The sequence below is a fragment of the Macaca nemestrina genome, chromosome 1 (assembly GCF_043159975.1).
Source record: "Macaca nemestrina isolate mMacNem1 chromosome 1, mMacNem.hap1, whole genome shotgun sequence".
NCBI lineage: Eukaryota > Metazoa > Chordata > Mammalia > Primates > Cercopithecidae > Macaca > Macaca nemestrina.
The window spans coordinates 140,979,086-140,998,589 of NC_092125.1; the positions used below are offsets into that span (position 1 = coordinate 140,979,086).

At 38.7% G+C, this 19,504-nt stretch overlaps 1 protein-coding gene and 1 long non-coding RNA gene across 4 annotated transcripts in view; one reads left to right on the forward strand and one right to left on the reverse strand.

Moving 5' to 3' along the window:
• Positions 1-19,504, forward strand: part of LOC139358471 (uncharacterized) — a 100,962-nt gene that overhangs the window by 70,375 nt on the left and 11,083 nt on the right. The gene's annotated exons all lie outside the window — the stretch shown is intronic.
• LOC105485389 (RNA polymerase II associated protein 2) overlaps positions 1-19,504 on the reverse strand; it is a 99,368-nt gene that overhangs the window by 37,523 nt on the left and 42,341 nt on the right. For all 3 annotated transcript variants that reach the window (XM_011747698.3, XM_071079163.1, XM_071079137.1), the window contains one exon: positions 14,384-14,452. In XM_011747698.3, coding sequence (XP_011746000.2) covers positions 14,384-14,452 — 69 coding nt within the window. The remainder of the gene's footprint in view (positions 1-14,383; positions 14,453-19,504) is intronic.

Sequence of the window (19,504 nt, forward strand, 5' to 3'; positions counted from 1 at the left end):
CTCCACTCATCATTCTGTAGAAACTGCTTTCTTGAAGGTTACCCACACCACCTAATTGCCAGGACCACAGCCCTTAGTACTTATTCTCATTCTCATTCAGCACAGAGCAACTACTTCATCTCTAGAAAGGTAGTTACTACATTTTTCTTGAAACTTAAACTTAAGTAAGACTCTTTAACAGTGTTCTGGTTGATTACATACCTGTCTGAGGCACACTGCAGGGCAAAGTACATGTTTTGAAGTCAGATAGGGTCTGAGTCTGAATCTCGGCTCTGACCTTGGGCAAAGTGTATGTCTTTACAAAGCCTATTTCTTCCATTGGTGAGTGGAACACCACTGACCAGACTGAATTGTGAGAATCAAACGAAAATGTAGAGTCTAGCACGGTGTTTGCATTTAGTTGGTGCTCAAAGTGTCTGTTTCCCCTCTCTCCCCTTTTCTGCTTTCTCTGTATTCTTCAGGCATTCTTGGCCTTGATCCAGCTGTCCCACAAAGTTTTGTCCCATCTTGACTGTGCATTTAACATCCTCTACCTCTGCCATCTCATCCATCCCAATGCTGACACCAAAATCTAGGTCTCTGATTTTCATCACCATTCTTCAGCTCTAGTTCCACATTTTCAACTCCTGTCAGGGAGCCATCTAACTGATCACCTCTTTCAATTAGTTCTTCCTACCTACTTCTCAGAAGGCACCAGTATCTTCACAGCTACCTGTCTTAATATCTTAATATTATGTTTGACTTTCCCCAACTTTGCAAAATCCTATAGATTCCAGAGCCATAGTGTTTCTCATAATTTGTCTCTTCCTTTACATTTCATTGCCTCACTGCTCTTCGTTTAACTAGGCTGTTACTAGTAGAGGCTTTGAGAAAATCAATTCCATAAAAGGTGGGGGCAAGATCCAGAATGCAAAGGATTAATGAGAAGCACTGGAATCACTGAGAGCAGACAAGCTCTTCAAGACATTTGATAGCCTGAGGTCAAGAAAAAAGGATAGGTGTATTTGTCTTTCCTGTTTTCTTTTTTTAAAATTTAAAGATGAATAGGCTGGGCATAGTGGCTCACGCCTGTAATCCCAGCACTTTGGGAGACCGAGGTGGGGGATCACTTGAGTTTAGGAGTTCGAGACCAGCCTGGGCAACAAAGTGAGACCCATGTCTACAAAAAAAAATTTTTTTTTAAAGCTGAGCATGGTGATGCATGCCTATGGTCCCAGCTACATGGGAGGCTGAGGCAGGAGATCACTTGAACTCAGGAGGTTAAGGCTTTAGTGAGCTGTGACTGTGCCACTGCACTTTAGCCTGGGTGACAGAGGGAGACCATGTCTCAAAGGAAAAAAAAGAAAGATGAGCCAGCCCCTAAAAATTTTAAGTACAGTGAGACAAGCATACATTAATCAAGTAATCATACAATTAAATATAAAACTGAAAATAGGGTAAGTGCTAAGAAAGAAAAGTATATAGTGTTGTGAGGGCCTGTGTATAGACATATTTGATCTAGCCAGGGAGGTCAGGGAAAACTTCTTGAGGAGGAAACACTTCCTCAAGTTCTGAAAGAAGAAGAGGAATTAACCAAGGGGAGAGGGGAGAGAACATTTCGGACCTGTGTCCTACAGTGGTAAAGATTATGATGAGAAAGATATGAAAGAAGGTCAGAGTGACAGGAATGGGAGAACAAGGCAGGATGGTGTGAGATGAGGCTGGAGAAGAAAGAAAGGCTAGATCACAGGGGTACGTAGGCCGCAATAAAAAGTTTTTCTTTAACAGCAATTGAAAGTCTTTGAAAGGCTGACGCAAGGTGGAAGATAGGATCAGATCTGACTCCAGATCTCTGCAAGACTAACCTTCCTACAACACAGATTTTATGATATTATTCTACTCAAAACTTAAATGAAGGGAGGATCACTTGAACCCAGGAGTCTGAGGTTACAGTAGGCTATGATCACGCCATTGACTGCAGCCTGGGCAACAGGGCAAGATCCTGTGTCTAAAACAAACAAGCAAACAAACAAAACTCCACAAAAAACAAAAACAAAAAATTTAAATGACTTTCATTACCCACTGAATTAAGTTTGTCTGCCATTAAAGGATTTATCTCAGGGGCAGGGTATGGTGGCTTACGCCTGTAATCCCAACACTTTGGGAGGCCAAGGCAGGCAGATCACTTGAGGCCAAGAGTTTGAGACCAGCCTGGCCAACATGGCAAAACCCTGTCTCTATTAAAAATACAAAAATTAGTGGTGCACACCTGTAGTCCCAGCTACTCGTGAGGATGAGGCACAAGAATCACTTGAACCCGGGAGGCAGAGGTTGCAGTGAGCCAAGACCATGTCACTGCACTCCAGCCTGGGCAACAGAGACTCTATCTCAAAACAACAACAACAAAAATCTATCTCTACAATAGACCCAACCTTTCCTTCTAGTTATCAGCCTTATCTTGCTTTTTTCATGCTATACATAGGTACTTCCTAGAATCCTCTCATCTGTTCTATTTCTTGAAATTCTTTCTGTCTTTTGAACCCATCACCTTTGTATGCTCCCCCAAACAGATCTTTTACTTCTATTATAACCTCCCAATTGAAGTCTTTTACTTCTTTGAATCCCAACACCTGAGGTCAGGAGTTCAAGACCAACCTGGCCAACATGGTGAAACTACGTCTCTCCTAAAAATACAAAAATTAGCCTGTATTTTTTTTTTGTAAAAAAAAAAATTGTGCCTTTTTTTTTTTCCCGGCATTTAACACATTCAATTTTTTATTGTAGCTACTTGTGCAGCACATTATTGATTTCTCCCTTTCCTCAACCTCCAGTAGGCTGTAAAGTGTTTGAGTGAAAGGGATTTGTTTAATCTTTGTATTCCCTACAGGGTCTAAGACATAGTCTTACTCATAGCGTTGCTCAATAAACATCTGTTGTGTGTGTGTGTGTGTTATATATGCAATTCTATTTTTTTTTTCTTTTTGAGATGGAGTCTTGCTCTGTCACCCAGGCTGGAGTGCAGTGGCGCAATCTCAGCTCACTGAAACCTCTGCTTCAAGGGTTCAAGCGATTCTCCTGTCTCAGCATCCCAAGTAGCTGAGATTACAGGGGGTTCCCACCATCACGCCAGGCTAATTTTTGTATTTTTAGGAGAGACGTAGTTTCACCATGTTGGCCAGGTTGGTCTTGAACTCCTGACCTCAGGTGATCCACCTGCCTTGGCCTCCCAAAGTGCTGGGATTATAGGTGTGAGCCACTGCGCCTGGCCCATTTTTTTTTTTTTTGAGACGGAGTCTCGCTCTGTCGCCCAGGCTGGAGTGCAGTGGCGCGATCTCGGCTCACTGCAAGCTCCGCCTCCTGGGTTTACGCCATTCTCCTGCCTCAGCCTCCTGAGTAGCTGGGACTACAGGCGCCTGCCACCGCGCCCGGCTAATTTTTTGTATTTTTAGTAGAGACAGGGTTTCACCGTGGTCTCGATCTCCTGACCTTGTGATCCGCCCGCCTCGGCCTCCCAAAGTGCTGGGATTACAGGCGTGAGCCACCGCGCCCGGCTACCTGGCCCATTTTTTAATGAGAGAAAAAAAGTAGAGAATAAAAAAGGACAATGGGCCAGGTGTGGTGGCTCATGCCTATAACCCCAGCACTTTGGGAGGCTGAGGTGGGCAGATCACTTGAGGCCAGGAGTTCGAGACCAGCCTGGCCAACATGGCAAAACCCCATCTCTACTAAAAATCCAAAAAAAAAAAAAAAAAAAATTAGCCCGGAGTGGTGACACACACCTGTAATCCTAGCTACTTGGGAGCCTGAGGGAGGAGGATTGCTTGAACCCAGGAGGCGAAGGTTGCAGTAAGCTGAGATCAGGTCACCTGTACTGCAGCCTGGGTGACAGAGAGAGATTCTGTCTCAAAAAATAAAAGTTAAAAAAAGGAAAATGTTATTCCAGAGCTATTTTTTAAAAAAGTCCTTAAATGTGATTTGAAAAATCAGAAACACATAAAATAACTTTCTAAACTTTTCTATTCATTGATGATACTTATTCCCAGAATAAAATATAAAGAATAGGCTGGGCATGGTGGCTCACACCTGTAATCCCATCACTTTGGGAGGCTGAGGCAGGTGGATCACTTGAAACCAGGAGTTCGAGACCAGCCTGGCCAACATAGTGAAACCTCATCTCTACTAAAAAAATTTAAAAAATAAATAAATAAAACAAAATGTAAAGAATAAATTGGATGAGGAAAAAAAGGCCCACAGTTGGAGTGAGGATTCTGTAAGTAAAACAGTTTTAAAACATATTTTAACATTCACAAAATTAATTTACATGTTTCATTTTGCTCTTTACCACCCTTATCATAATGTGCAGGTGCTAAACCACTCCACGTTCTCCTTTTGCATTTGAGGAAAAGTTCCACATCTTTGATATGAAGAGCAATATAGTTTGAGTATCCCTTATCTAAAATGCTTGGGACCAGAACTGTTTTGGAGTTCGGATATTTTAGAATTTTGGAATACTTGCATTATACTTACTGGTTGAACATCCCTAATCCAAAAATCCGAAATCTGAAACACTCCGACGAGTATTTCCTTTGAGCATCATGTTGGTGCTGAAAAAGTTTCAGATTTTGGAGCATTTTGGATTTCTAATACTTAACCTGTATAATGTCAACTAAAGTCTGCACTAGAAAGAGAAGGCCTCTTCGGGGTGTTCCTCTCATTTACTTAAATGAGTACTCTGAAATCTTTCCATAGAAAGAGTGACTGACTAGTATTTCCCTGCCAAGCTTATGATGGAGATATGTAACAAAGTATAACACTTGGACAGTGTCACCACGGAACTCCACCTGCAAAATTAAATTGTTTCCTATGCTAAATATACTCATCTTTATCTCTTTCAGAAGCCTTTGATACATTGCATGAAAACAGTTTCTTACTTTTTATACCTCATACTTGAATTAGCACTACCAAGTTGATTTAACCTGGGTTTAGTCCAATCCTTCATCCTGCCAACAATAATAGTCAATGAAGTTAAGTAACTTGTACAAGGCTACCCTGCTAGTTAGGAACAAAAATAGGATATAATCCAGAATGAGACTGAGTTTAGGGTTTTGAGAGACCCTTGTATAGTTAAAGGTAGTCTATGGGGTAAAATAATTATATTTTAAAAACATAATGTTAAATAAAATTAATGACATAAGGACAAGGTAGGAGGATTGCTTGAGCTCAAGACCAGCCTAGGCAATGTGGTCAAACCCTATCTCTACAAAAAAAAATTAGCTGGGCATGGTAGCATGCACCCATAGTCCCAGCTACTTGGGAGGTTGAGTTAGGAGGATTGCTTGAGCCTGGGAGGCAGAGATTGCAGTGAGCCGAGATCATGCCACTGCACTCCAGCCTGGGTAACAGAGAACCTGTCTCAAAATAATAATAAGAAGAAGAATTAATTATATAAATTAAAATTGCATTTAATCTTAGGCACAAAGCTAATGTCCCCAAATTTGAAAAACCAGGAGGCATGTGAGGTTAGTACCATTAAAGGACTTCTGAGAGAAACAAAAAAAGTAGGCAAGAAGAATATGCTATTAAGAAGTATGTCACTATGAACTTTCCATTTCAGAACTACTATCTAGAAAACAGAGATAAAAACTCTGATTATAAGAAGCTATGATAGCCAAATAAAATAAAATGTTTTTCTTATAACAGATGGTTTATGTCCTGTTAATGTTTGCATTTAATGCTTTAGGTTTACCCATTAATAAGGAAGCAGGGATGCTTTCCACTGATATTTCTAATTCAAAAGAAAAAAGTTCTTTGTAACTCACTTTGTGGTGATATATTACACATAGGTTTGTTTAAAGGGCTGGGTTACAGTGACTTTACAACTTTATATCTAATTCCTGTTTGTGACAGATCTACAGAACAACTTGGCAGATGAATACTGGAAAAGCTTTTCTTCATCATTGTCACCATGTAACAATTCTCTCAGAATAGTGTCTCCAACTTTTTTTCAATACTCTAAGATTGAAATGTAGTCAACTATGGCTTCCACACACAATGATTATCACACCCTTATAGTGGCAGACCCTGATGCTGGGGGTAACAATTCCCTCAAGCTTCATGCTTCCTAGCTCTCAGGGAGCTCAGTCAGGATGTGATGATGGCACTAGCAGATAGAGGGACTGGCTCCTAAAATCAAGGCTGTGATTTGCAAGGGCCAACTGCTGCTAACTGCTGTCATCACCACCACTGCTGCTGCTTGGGACAGGGCAGCTGGAGTGCACATCTTTTTGCTCAGGATCCTTGATGACTTTTAATGTGGAATATGGCCTGAAGTTGAAGATACTCAACTACTTATGAATAAAAAAAAGAGTAGCATTATAAAACTGCCAAAGATATAGGGAATTCTGTGGGGGGAATTATTGTAGAAAGTCGGCTTTGATTAAAAATTTAAACAAGTATTATTTCTTTAGGAACTATCTAGATTCCCATATAGCTCTGTTGGCTGAGGGTAAAGTTATTTCAGTTTAAAAACATGTTTTTCTTACATAAACTCTCAGCAATAAGTATGGGAATGTATAGAAATAATTATTGTTCAATCCTCAGTAAACAGGTAAATATTTAAACTTCACAATGACAAAGGTGATAGGATAGTAAATATCATAAGATAAACAAATTCAAGATTTATATAAGGAAGAAACAAAAACTGAATTTTATGGATACTGAGGAATCCAAAAGAATACCAGTAGCTACTGTTCAGACATTTATATGGTTTCAAATTGAACACTATGAACACCGTAACCTTTGTTTTTAGCTTGAAAGTACTCATTTTGCGTTTATAGTAGAAATTCCTAAAACATAAGAAATTGATGTTACATGTCCATGAAAGCCTAAAATCAATTAGATTAGGCATATTTAAGTTTTGGGGAAACTGCATATATAAGCCTTTAAAATGACTACTGGGTGTGAAGCAAGATGAGATAATTTGTAAAGTTCAATCTTTGCAGCCCTCATACATTGCTAGTGGAAATGTAAAATGATACAACCACTGTAGAAAACAGTTTGGCAGTTCTTTAAAAGGTTAAACAGAGTTATCATATGACCCAGCAATTCTACTCCTAGGTATATACCTAAGAGAACATAAAACATATGCTCACACAAAACATCTGTACATGAATGTTTATAGCACTGTTATCCATCAAATAGCAAAAAATGGAAATAACCCAAATGTTTGTCAACTGATGAATAAACAAATGTGGTATATCCATACAATAGAATATTATTTGGCCATAAAAAGGAATGAAGTACTGTTACATGCTACAAAATGGATGAATCTTGAAAACACATTAAGTGAAAGAAGCCAGACATAAAAGGTCATATATGATTCCATTTATATGAAAAGTTCAGAAATAGATAAATCCGTCAAATAGAGAATGGGTTTATGGTTGCCAGAGGACTGGAGGAAGGGAAATTGGGACTGAACTAATAGGAGGTTTCTTTTTTGGGTGACAGAAATGTTCCGGAATTAGATAGTGGTGACGGTTGTACAACATAGTGAATATACTAAAAACCAGTGAACTGTGTATTTTGTATATTTTAAAATATACAAATGGTGAATTGTATATGAATTTTATTTCAACTTTAAACAGCTCAGTTAAATATAAAAATTCCATAATTGTAAGGAAATATAAAAAAGTAATTTCAATGATCTTCAAATATGGTCTCAAATACCTAAAACTAAATTTGGACTGCTAAGGGAAAGAGCTGGGAATACTTGTAACCAATAGATTTCTAAGGAACCATCTCTTTGTTTTTCCTGGTATGTTCACAGATTTTTCTGAGGAAATTAGTGATAGGCAGGCTTTAAAAAAATAGCCTGCTGAGGCAAAAGCCTTAGTCACATCTTTCCATTCAGGCCTGGTAGCCCTAGGGAAGTGACTCTCCAGAGTATCTATCTGTATGATGGTTACCTAAAGTGGCTGCCCATGTCCAGTGATGGCTTTTGTTTAGCGATCATGGTCAAGTTGAGCTGTTTAAATACCATTTCCCAGGACTTACATGCTACTCCCTGAACGACAGGAATACTCAAAGCTTTTAGAGAGAATAAACTATTGTATGGTCTCTGCCTAGGAAGCGGGCCACAGTTCACTGGAAACAGCCAGTTCAGATAAATAAAATGAAAGCAGACATTTTTGGAGATGGTCTTGAAAGCTTTCCATTAGAGAACATCAAGGGCATAGAACTAGGAAGAGCATGTATCCATGTTAGACTACTACACGTCACTTTATCCTCTATCCTTTCTGAGTAATACAAAATATTCATCTCCTTCATTGGATAACCAAATAATTCACACAGAACACAACACACACCTCTCTCCCTGGTCACCAAGAGACATTTGACTCCTATGATACAATTAACCATAGACCATCAGAAAACTAAGTAGTGGCTTATTTACAAAGTTTTTATATTAAACTTGGGTGGAAAAGTTACATTTTAAGTATAAGCACTCTTGAAGAAACCTAATTCCCATTTCTGCACATAGGCTGCACATAAAGGAACTCAGGCCAGTTAAGCTGCTTCTCGATAGCCTTCTATATGTCTTCTCTTTGGCTGCCAGTTTTGGTCTGGACGTTTCCCTGTATTTCTCAGTTTTAGGTCACCATCAGCACAGTCTGCTCTTGTGTTACATGCTCAAGTATACTGACAGAGGTCACAGAAGACTGGGGAAGACCAAGAGCAAAGGGAAGAGGGAAGGAGTAAATGGGACAGAAGCTGAGCGATGTGTCCTATGGCTAGAAAATCTTCTCAAAATACCAGTTAAATCTTTTCAGAAAAGCTATTCTGAATACTGTGACCATGATTAAAAGCGATTCTTTACTTTCTGGTTTCTTATATTGTGGGTAACATGGAATTATGAGGAATATAAAAACAAATATGATATACCTAAATCATATCAAAATACCACATCATAAAACATAATTTTATGCAATTCATTATGGTTCTTTTTTCTTTGAGACAGAGTCTCGCTCTATCACCAGGCTGGAGTGCAGTGGCGCAATCTTGGTTTACTGCAACCTCTGACTCTCTGGTTCAAGCGGTTTTCCTGCCTCAGCCTCCCGAGTACCTAGGATTACAGGCATGCCACGCCCAGCTAATTTTTATATTTTTAGTAGAGATGGGGTTTCACCATGTTGGCCAGGATGGTCTCAATCTCCTGACTTTGTGATCTACCCGCCTTAGCTTCCCAAAGTGCTCACAGGCATGAGACACTGTACCCGGCCTACTGTCCTTTCTAACTTCAAAATATATAAATACATTAATAAGCTTTACACAGTAGAGTATATAGGTACTAAATATTTACGGAAGACTATCTTTTATTTTGAGACAGTCTCACTCTGTCGCCCAGGCTGGAGTGCAGTGGTGCCATCTCAGCTCACTGTAACCTTTGTCTCCTGGGTTCAAGTGATTCTCCTGCCTCAGCCTCCAGAGTAGCTGGAACTACAGGCATGCCCCACCATGCCCGGCTAATTTTTGTATATTTAGTAGAGATGAGGTTTCACCATGTTGGCCAGGCTGGTCACAAACTCCTGACCTCAACTGATCTGCCTGCCTTGGCCTCCCAAAGTGCTGGGATTACAGGCGTGAGCCACTGCACCTGGCCTATACAAGACTATCTATATATATTTACATACATTTTTATTAAAAGTCATGCATCAAAGATTGTGGAGAAAGCCTAACATCTCAATAGTGCATATTTAGTTAAGAAAATCAGGTTCAACTCTATATTATTTCACTATATAGTACCTTTTACAGGAACAAAATCAGATCTAAGAGTAAAGTCTGATAAACTTCAACTAAGATGCAAAATTACAACCAAGTACTTAAGCAATAAATCTGAGCAATTATCAGGTTATTTTATTGCATTTCTAATGAGTTCTTTAAAAAAAAAAAAAGTCAATTATCACTATTATATATGTTCTTCTTTGTATAAGGAGTGCTTCAGCGTCTTTATAACATTTATTAAATAAGAACGAGAGGACATTTTTAAAGGAATTAAAGAAACATTAATTCCTTCATAAATGAATAGTGCTTAAGCTCTGCTTTAAAAGGTCTTTCCATGTGCTCTTGGGTAACCACGTAGGGTCTGAATTCATAGTATAAATATCAATAAATGTTGCAATCACAATAGTAATCCAAGTTCCATGGAATCAGTGAGAAACCAAAATGAAGTAGGAATAGGTCATGATGTATTTTCATATGGGATGCATTTCATTGAGTGTGCAATGATCAACTGTACCAACTCTGTTTGATCAGATTTTTTTCTGAGATACGCAAATACAATTTCCATCAGTATACACTGATAAATTACATGTTATGGTCCAAATTATTATTCTTATTTGAGATAGGGTATTGCTCTGTTACCCATGCTTGAGTGCAGTGGTACGATTATGGCTCACTGCAGCCTTATCTCCTGGGCTGAAGCGATCCTCCCACCACAGCTTCTCTAGTCGCTAGGACTACAGACATATATGCCACCATGCCTGGCTAATGTTTTTATTTTTTGTAGAGACAGAGTCTCACTATGTTGCTCAGGCTGGTCTTCAACTCCTAGGCTCAAGCAATCCTTCTGCCTCAGCCTCCCAAAATGCCGGGATTATAGGCATGAACCACTGCACCTGGCACAGATTTAAAAAATGTTAATACATCTGTGAAAGAGCAATGAAAGTCACCAGGAGAAGATGGCTTGCTACCAAAACTCCTTATTTCCTTTAAGAATAAAGGTGTGAAAATTCAAGACTCAGTTTTATTTATGTTGTCCTGGACTATCACGTTTTGGTCAAAATGTTGATTTTTTCCCCCTTTAACAAGAGTTACACTTGTGGCATTATAGCAACATATTAATACAATTATATATAGGTGTATGTATGTATCCTCTTCTAAGAGTTCACATGAGGAATTCTGAAAACAGCTTTCATGGATTAAACAAATGCTATTATAGTAATAATAAAACTTAGCAATGTTCATATATAAAGAACAGTACTACTGAACATATTATCTTATATTCATCTTAAGTAACAATTGCCATTTAGAATCTTTTGCCTAGCTATAAAGACTTATAAGCAGTTTGCTTTCAAACATGAATTCCAGAAATGTCTACAAGTTGTGACTTAAAAATTCCATTGGAAATTTGAGAGTAGATGTGAAAATTTTCTGAATTATAGGATAATTATTTTTTAAAAAGATATACTCCCATGTATGCCTACAGTCAATGTTACTGGCAATAAGCTAAAAGGCTGAAAGGTAGGGTTACTTCTCCACAAATATGTGTGCGTGTGTTTCCTCCTTTCTCTTTATATGTGCATGTCTCTGGGTGTCTAAAGTCTCCATATTTTTCACTGTAAGGGCATTTATCCACTGCTGGCCCCCATGCCTGCTTTTGCTTTCCCCAATGACAAAATGCCTTCTCTAAAAAGTAATTGTGAAACTCTAAAGGGGAGAAAAGGAGTGGATATACACATTAAAGTATAATTATACTTTATAGAAGTCAATGGAGTTTTCACATGATGAATATGTATTTTATTTTATCCCTAACTTGTACAGTAGTAATTGCAATAAAAAGGTGACAAATGGACAGAGCCAGAGATAAAAAAAAGTCTATCAGTTGAGCCACAGATTTCCAGTGGGGGCAGAAATATGAAAAGCTAAAGGGGAATTTCTGAGAAAAGAGGAAATAAGAAAATAATACAGCGCAGGAGACAGAAGTCTTAGAAGCTGATAATCAAAAGAATAGGGAGATTCAGCTAGTGAAGATACAGAATGTGAAAATGCAGAATGAAAAGAATCTGCAAGGAAGGCCAAGAGCAAAAGTTAGAATTAACAGAAAACAAGATTTCAAAGGCAAAAACCTAGGAAACACCACCTGTCTTGGTGTCTATAGTGACCAAAGATTTTTAAAGAAGCCAAAAGGGTTTCCCCTAACTGGGGAAGATTTTAGTTGTCCAGTTGACCAATGACTAGGAGAAGGAAGGTTAGATCTAGCGGTAGGGAATAGGGCATAACGAAAGAGAGGAGGGATGCAAGGTGAATGACAAAAGCAAATAGTGTTTACTGCTACAATTTCAAGATTGATTGCACTAGGCCGGATGCAGTGGCTCATCATGCCTGTAATCACAGCACTTTGGGAGGCCAAGGCAGGCGGATCACAAGGTCAAGAGTTCGAGACCAGCCTGACCAACATGGTGAAACCCCAACTCTACTGGGCATGGTGGCAGGTGCCTGTAATCCCAGCTACTCAGGAGGCTGAGGCAGGAGAATCACTTGAACCCGGGAGGCAGAGGTTGCAGTGAGCCGAGATTGCGCCATTGCACTCCAGCCTGGGCAACAGAGCGAGACTCCATCTCAAAAAAAAAGATTGATTGTCCAATATGAAACACGCGATACACTACACTAAAATGTGTGCAATTTGTTCCATGAATTCAATTAAGGCACTATTTTTATGGGTCACTGACTCTTGAAATAAGAGGTTCCCTACATTATATCCAAAGTTAAAGAAGTCAAACAGTGCATAAAAGGACTAGCAAAGCTTTCAGTGTTTTGTGCCACATGGATGCCTCTATTAAAATCAAACACTAGAGAGGTTTACTTTTGTATGGAATAATCATATGAAATTTTAATGGTAGCCTTTATTATTTCATTTCCATACTTTTTGAGTTCTTTGCTATATATTTTAGATAAGATACGGCAAAAATTTAATCCAAAAACAGTAGGACTTAATGTGTCTTCAGTAAGCAGTGCTCATGACGATAATACCTTCAGTAAGTGGCTGAGAAAGCAAGATTCTGAGATTAGTGCTGAGCCTAGGCCTCTGACTTGTCAACCAAAAAAGTTACTTCTCCCTTTAGTATAATGAATTGCAGAAGTACAGTTAAACAGTTGTCTATAAGGGTTTATTAGCAGGCATATGATCTGGTGGGTGAGCAGAGATACTGATATTTCCTTTGCCAGTGACCAAAATATTTACAAATTTCATAAAATGGAAAAAACTTTCTAAAAAATTCATAAGATCAGTTCACAAATTACCAATTCAGCTGGAACACTGAATAGTAGAAATGACAAAAGATTTGTTCTTATGGTTGATAAAAAATTTATATCAGGGCATTCAAGTAAAGTTATTTTCTATGTTCTGATTTAATGAATCATGTGAGTTGTATCTGGTTGGGTGACACAGATTCTGGCTCACTGAAGCCTACTCTAATGCTTCTCAGCACAGCCTTCCTAGGGACAGTAAAGCCAGAATAACATGTCAGACTGAAGTAATATCAAAGAAAAAGAAAGCAGGGCTGGAGAGGCTATGAGATTGATTCATAACACTTTTTGACCTGTGAGTGTCTGGTAAGTTTTCCATGTCCTATGGGCTTCAATGACCTCTAACAAGCACCAAGCAGCAACAGTAATGCAATAATGAATGATCCTCAAAAGAAGAATTTTACAATTCAAGCTGAAAAACACTACACTTATTAAATAGTTGTAACCCTACTGATAAATAGCCTTAGAAACCACTAGTGGTTTCTTAAAAGCTGAATGAGTATTAAATGTTTTATATATGCTTTTGTAGTAAGCATCTGGTTTAGTTCCTTTAAACCTGTCAGATTTTAAAACTGTACATTAATTTAAAAAACTTTTTTGATGCTAATAAAGTATGCTGAAAAACAAAATAATATTAGATATGTAAAAATACAGATGTAAAATAATGAAGCCCATTCAATGTTAATACAATGGACTACTAAAAATGAAACTAAAAGACTATTCTGCATATACTCCACATGAGGATGTTTGTCTCTTTCAAAGATGATAACAGGCTGGCTGTGGTAGCTCATGCCTATAATCCTAGCACTTTGGAAGGTAGAGGCAGGTGGATCTCTTGAGTCCAGGAGTTCGAGACCAGTCTGGGCAATATAGCAAGACACTGTCTCTACAAAAAATATAAAAACTAGTCAGGCATGGTGGTGCGTGGCTGTAGTCCCAGCCACTAGAGAGGCTGAGGTGGGAGAATTGCTTGAGCCTGGGAGGCAGAGGTGGCAGTAAGCCGAGATCACGCCAATGTACTCCAGCCTGGGCGACAGAGCAAGACCCTGTCTCAAAAAAAAAAAAAAAAAAAAAAGAGATGATAACAAATAGTATTTGTAAAGAATAAGGTATACAGAAGAAAAGATGGTAAAAAAATATAGAGAATAATTACATATCACTTTATATAAAAGTTGTTTTATTACATAGGAAAGGAAAACAAGGCACAAAATAGAGGTATGATATTTTCCAAGGCAGTTTACAAAATCAGTGGATCACTTTGTTTTTCCCTAATTAATATGCTTCACACTTAGTATTTAGAGTTAAAATCTGAGAGAGTACTTACAATGACAGCAACACCATAGCAATTAAAGTCCATTCCGCAGGTTTGTGTATAATATTTCTATTTGTTAACCTGAAAGACAGATAAAATTTATCCAAGGAGTGTTACCTTTAAGTAAACTTTCTATTTCTTTCTAGAGAACATCAGATTTATAATAATGTGCCACAGAAGCACTATTTTTTAAAAAATACTTGTTATATTTGACAGGACAGAGTCAATAGTATAATAATGCGGCTCAATAGTCACTATCTGATAATGGCCATCTCAAAAGGAAGTGTTCCAGCCCCACTTTTTAATGTTTTTAATAGTATTACTACTAGACAAGATAAACATATAGGAACAATGTGGGAAACTAAATCGCTTGATTAAAACACACACACCCCCAACACACATACTCATAATATTCTCTATGCTTTCCCCTAACCAAGCAATTCCTCTCCTCCCTTCCCCTCATCTCCCCTCCCCTCCTCTCTCTTCTCTTCTCTTCCTCTTCCTCCTCCTCTTCTCTTCTCTCTTTCTTTCTTCTCTCTCCTTCTTCTTTTCTTTTCTTTTTTTTTTTTTTTTTTTAAAGAAATGGGATCTTGCTATGTTGCCTGGGCTGCAGTGCAGTGGCTCTTCACAGACATGATCATGGTACACTGTAGCCTTGAATTCCTGGGCTCAAGAGATCCTCCTGACTCAGCCTCTTGAGTAGCTGGGATGACAGGTACATGCTACTGTGTCTGGCTTAAGGTAAGCAATTTCTGATTGTAATTTTACTTCATCTTCTGTACCTTTCCATCTGGTGCTAGGTTGGTAGCAGGCAATTAAGGGATGTTATAATCCATAATTTACAGAAATAAGAGTGGCTTAATAAATTATAAGAATAGGTCTTTATTAAAGAAAACTTAAGTTTTTTAAAAAATCAGAAGTAAATTTTATCACTAAGCCATTAATGGCAACAAAAAACTCTGTAGTCATCTTAGTTTCTCAGAAAACATTTAGAAAGATCATTCTAAATTTAAAAATGATATAAATCAATAAGAAAATATCAGCCAATAAATAAATGGTAAAGGATATGAACAGGGAATTTATAAAGGAATTTGAAATGGACAATAAAAATTTGAAAAGGAGCTCAATCTCACTAATAATTTGAGAAATTAATATAAAGACAATAATTCACTCCATCCACCTGGAAAAATGAAAGACTGGCAATACCAAGGTTGGTGAGGATGGGAAGAAATAGTGCAACACACTGTTGATGTGAGCAATTGAATGACAATCTGGCAATATCTAATAAAGTTGAAAATGCATATAAACAGCCCAGCTATTTACATATTTCTAGATATAAAGCCTAAAAATACTCTCACTTATACATAAAAAAATGTGTGTGAAGGTTGTTAATGTAACTCTGCTTGTAATAGAGAGAAAAATAAACTGTGGCATATTTATAAAATATTAAATAGCGGTTAAAATAAATAAACCAGATTTACATATTTTGCTCATCATAATTTTGAATGAAAGAAAGCAAACATGGCATGGCATTTTTTTTTTTTTTTTTAGACAGAGTCTTGCTCTGTCACCCAGGCTGGAGTGCAGTGCCATGCTCTCGGCTCACTGCAACCTCCACCTCCCGAGTTTAAGCAATTCTTCTGTCTCAGCCTCCCAAGTAGCTGGGATTACAGGCATGTGCCACCACGCCTAATTTTTGTATTTTTGTAGAGGTGGGGTTTCACTATGTTACCCAGGCTGGTCTCTAACTCCTGGCCTCAAGTGATCCACCTGCCTCGGCCTCCCAAAGTGCTGGGATTACAGGAATGAGCTACAGTGCCCGGCTGGTATAGCATTATTTATATAAATCAAGAACAGACTAAATACTAAATATTGTTTATGGCAGTAAACATAAAAACAAAGACTAGAAGGATACACATCTACTTCACGGTACCAGTTGCTTCTGGGGAGGAACAAAGAATGGATTGGGAAAGGGAACAAAGGGGACTGACTTCATGCCCTCCTCCTTTGCACCAGCTATTCCGTCCATCTGAAACTATCTTCTTCCAGGTAAGTTTCCTTATGTCATCTTTGCAATAAGGCCTATCCGGACCACAGTATTAAAAAGTACAACTTGCCCTCTACCTCCCAAACCCAATACTCCTGACCTCCTTATTCTGCTATGTTTTTCTTTTTTTTCCATACAACTTATTGCCTTCTAATATATAATTGTTGTTTATTTTCTGTTTTTTCTTCTCAGAGGGCAAGAGTCTTTGTGTACTTCACTATTTATTCTAAGTTTCCAGAACAAGTGGCTGGCAGTCAGTAGGCATTCAATTAATATTTTTTGAATAATTATAACATTTTATTTAAAATATATATCTGAATCAAATTTTAGAAAATATTAAAATCTATTAATTCTGAGTGGAGGATATATTTTGTTACATTAATCTGAATTTTCCCATCATTTTCCAAAATTTAAAAAAGCCTACATGATAGAAAAAGGAAGTACAGTATATAATGGTTAGAGTCTGAAAGATAAGGGTTTAATACCCAGATATGTCCTCAGTAGTGTTTTATTTTGGACACATTGTTTGATGGCTGTGAAACTTAATTTGGTAAAATAAGGACAATAATATCAACCACCTCATAGGGTTCTTGTGAGGATTAACTGTACAAGAGACAGCCATACTGCCAAATCCAACAGACATTTCACAACTCTCATCTTAATCCGTCCAGCACTTGACAATCACTCCCTTCTCCAGGAAACATTTTCTTCACCAAGTTTTCACTTGCCTGGTTCCCCTACCTCTCATGAGCACCCTCCTTGAACATTTTAATACTGGAGTGTCCCAGGGCCTCTGGCCTTAGGTCTCTTCTCTCCTGTATAAACAAACACTCTTTCCCTTGGTGATGTCATCCAATCTTATGACTTTAAATATTAGAAACTATATGCTGACAACTCCCAAATGTATTACCTCTAGCCTGGACCTCCTCCTTGAATTCCAGATTTCTATATCTAATGGTCCACTTGACACTTCTACTTGGATGTCTAACAGGCATCTCAAAATTTGGTAGCGCCAAAACTGGGCTCTTCATCCTGCCCCCAAAACTAAGGATGGTGTGACACTCCTATTTCAGTAAATGGCTTACCCTATCCTTCCAGAATCCAGTTGCTCAGGCCACAAATCTTATGGTTAAACTTGACTCTCTCACATCCCATGTCCAGCCAGTCACCAATTCTAATGATTCCACCTTCAAAATAGGATCTAATCACTTCTTATTACCTCCACCACTTTCTCTTCAGCCACACCATTTCTTACCTAGATTACCAAAATAGCCCTGGCTATTTCTAGCTGTATTGGTCTCTCTGCCTCTGCTCATCTGTTGTAATTATCAACTTGGGAGCCAAAATGATGCTGTTAAAAAACATATGTTAGATCATGTCATTCCTCTGTTCAGGACCTACCAATTACCCTCCATCTCACTCAGAGTGAAGGTCAAAGAATGATCATAGCTACAAAGCCTATACAATCTGTACTACACCCAACCCCAATCCCATACTTCTCTGACCACGTATCTCTCTACTCTTGCCTCTGCTCATTTCTCTAACCTCATCAGCAACCTAAATATTCTGTGAATACACCAGGCCTGTTCCTGCTTTAGAGTCTTTGCACCTGCTCTTCCCTGTCTGCTATAGTTTCACAGACAGCAACACAGCTTGTTCCCTTACCTCCTTTAGGGTCTTTACACAAACAGTGTCTTCTCAATGAGGTCTTCCCTAATCAGCCTATTAAAAAGTACAACTTTCTCCCTCCTCAGTACTATCTGATTTCCCTGCTTCTGGGGTGAGAAGGAGAAGAATGGACAAAGAAAAGGAAAAGGGCATATTTTTGTACTCCATCTATTAGAAGTAAGTTCCATGAGTGAAGGGATTTGTCTGTTTTGTTCACTGATGTACTTGTAGCAAATCAAACAATATCTAGCATATAGCCAAAGGAGCTAGCTCAAATAAGGATAAGCATATAGGAATAAAATGACAGAACAGAATTTCCTTTCCTGGCCAGGTGTGGTGGCTCATGTCTGTAATCCCAGCACTTTGGGAGGCCGAGGCAGGCAGATCATGAGGTCATGAGTTCAAGACCAGCTTGGCCAACATCATGAAACCCCGTCTCTACTAACAATACAAAAATTAGCTGGGTGTGTTGGTGCATGCCTGTAATCCCAGATACTTGGGAGCCTGAGGCGGGAGAATCGTTGGAACCTGGGAGGTGGAGGTTGCAGTGAGCCAAGATTGCGTCACTGCACTCCAGCCTGGGCGACAGAGCAAGACTACAACTCAAAAAAGTATTTCCTTTTCTATTATACTCAAATCTTGTAGAGTTAAGACAGATTTAAGATTTCATAATTCACTTATACATTCACCAAAAACGTATTTAGAGTGTCTGCTGTATTACCACTGTTCCAAGCACTGGAGAGAACACAAATAAGAGGTTTTGCTTTCATTTCAAAGTACTTCTAGTAGCAAACTAGCGAAATTTCACCTGTTTTCATATTTTTCCTATTGTTGAGCCAAAATAATTTCCAGCACAGATGCTAAATGAATGTATTTACTATTGTTTGAGTGACAATTTAAAAGGGAAACAGTAATATTTGACAGAAAACATTTAAAAAGCAGATTTTTCAGGCCAGGTATGGTGGCTCATGCCTGTAATACCAGCACTTTGGGAGGCAGGCAGATTGCTTGAGCTCAGGAGTTCTAGACCAGCCTGGGCAACATGGTGAAACCTCCTCTCTACAAAAAATACAAAAATTGGCAGGGCATGGTGGTGTGTGCCTGTAATCCCAGCTACTCAGGAGGTTAAGGTGGGAGGATTGCTTGAGCCTGGGAGGCAGAGGTTGCAGTGAGTTATCACAGCACTGCAGTCCAGCCTGGGTGACAGAGTAAGACTCTGTCTCAAAAATAAAAATAAACAAAAAGCAGGCCAGGCGCGGTGGCTCAAGCCTGTAATCCCAGCACTTTGGGAGGCTGAGACGGGCGGATCACAAGGTCAGGAGATCGAGACCATCCTGGCTAACACGGTGAAACCCTGTCTCTACTAAAAAAATACAAAAAGCTAGCCAGGCGAGGTGGTGGGTGCCTGTAGTCCCAGC